This window comes from Trypanosoma grayi, assembly GCF_000691245.1.
Source record: "Trypanosoma grayi strain ANR4 Tgr_1506_V1, whole genome shotgun sequence".
NCBI lineage: Eukaryota > Euglenozoa > Kinetoplastea > Trypanosomatida > Trypanosomatidae > Trypanosoma > Trypanosoma grayi.
The window spans coordinates 1-1,399 of record NW_008827124.1 but is presented as its reverse complement, the minus strand read 5'-3'; the positions used below and the strand labels follow the sequence as shown (position 1 = coordinate 1,399).

Genomic DNA, 1,399 nt, shown 5'->3' with positions numbered 1-1,399 from the left:
TGCTTTCTTCACGCCATTGTTTGTCGTTTTTTTTTGTTTTTGTCTCCTTTTCTGCCGCCGTGTGTCTGTGTATCACATATATGTACGCGTGTGTGTTCTGCGCCAGCCATGTATATCGCCGCCACGGCGTCTGTGTGCGGCATTCACACCGGCACACGTGTATACAGACCGTCGCGCCCACACATTGCACAGTGGCGAATATTGCAGGTTCGGAGAGGGGAAAGGGGTGGAGGAGGGGCTGATTGGGGGACAGCGTGGGCAACGCAGCAAACCGAGAGCAGGAAGGAAGAAGAAAGAAGAAACCAGGCGGCAGGTGTGTGGGTGCAGCAGTGCAAATGTTTCTCTCCCAGTCGGCGGTTGCCGTCACTTCCAGAGGTGTGTGTGTCTGTCTCTGTGTGTGAGTGTGTGCTCATTCAACTTCACACATGTCTTGCTATGCCCCCCTCCCCTTCCTCATTCTCTCCCTCCCTCTCTCTCTCTCTCTCTCTCTCTCTCTCTCCCTCGGTGTGTCATTGCTGTTTCTGTTGCCACTACTGCGTGTGGAAAGATCATTGGTGGCAGGAGCGGCACAGGCACCACCACCCACGCAAGCGCATTTGTCTCTGCTGCACATTGGCATCGGTCACGCGTAGTTCATGGCCCGTGCGACGCGTTTCTTGCGGATGCGGGCAAAGCCGGCAGCGCAGAAGCTGCAGTCTATCCTCGCGATCGGGCTGCGACAGGAGTACCCGCCTGTGTGGACTGTCCCCCTCCCACCACCGCTCCCTCGGAACGAGGGCAAGCCGACGCTCGTGCTCGACATTGACGAGACGCTGCTGCACACGTACGGCATGCAGGCGGCGTCGGCCGACACGGTCGGCTTCGCGCTGTTCCTGCGGCCCCACCTGCGCGAGTTCCTGCTGGAGGTGATGGAGCTGTACGAAATTGTCTTCTGGACCGCCGGGACGGCGTCGTATTGCTCGGCAATGCTGGACGCGCTGGAGGTGCAGGTGCTGCAGCTGCCGTCTTCCTTCTACAACGTGGAGGAGATGCGCCGCGACGCGCGTGGGGCGCCATCATCGGCGCACGTAAACTTCTTCGCTCTCTCCCGCACACAAACGCTGGAGGAGCATAACTACATGAAGTACCTCCCCATGCTTGGTCGCCCAATGCACCGCGTCGTGATGGTCGACGACAATGTGCGCAGCTTCCCGCTCCACCCACGCAACGGTATTAAAGTTGCCCCGTTCCTCCCAAACGACAGCGTACTGCAGGAATACAGTCAGGCGGTGTCGCTCCTGCAGCAACAAGGCGAGGAAGGCGATCACTATAATCTTAATCCTAATGCGCAGCGACGGGAGGAGGGGGGAAAGGAGGTGGACAGCGCCCTGCACGACGCGGTACGTCGCGGCAAGGAGGA

The 1,399-nt window shown here is 59.2% G+C and overlaps 1 protein-coding gene across 1 annotated transcript; it reads left to right on the top strand.

Annotated features, from left to right (window-relative positions):
* Positions 1 to 635: 635 nt before the first annotated feature.
* Positions 636 to 1,399, top strand: DQ04_15061000 (putative PTP1-interacting protein, 39 kDa; the record flags this gene model as incomplete). The annotated part of the gene is made up of 1 exon (XM_009317252.1): positions 636 to 1,399. A coding segment is annotated over one exon (764 nt), but the record flags the coding sequence as incomplete, so codon positions are not given.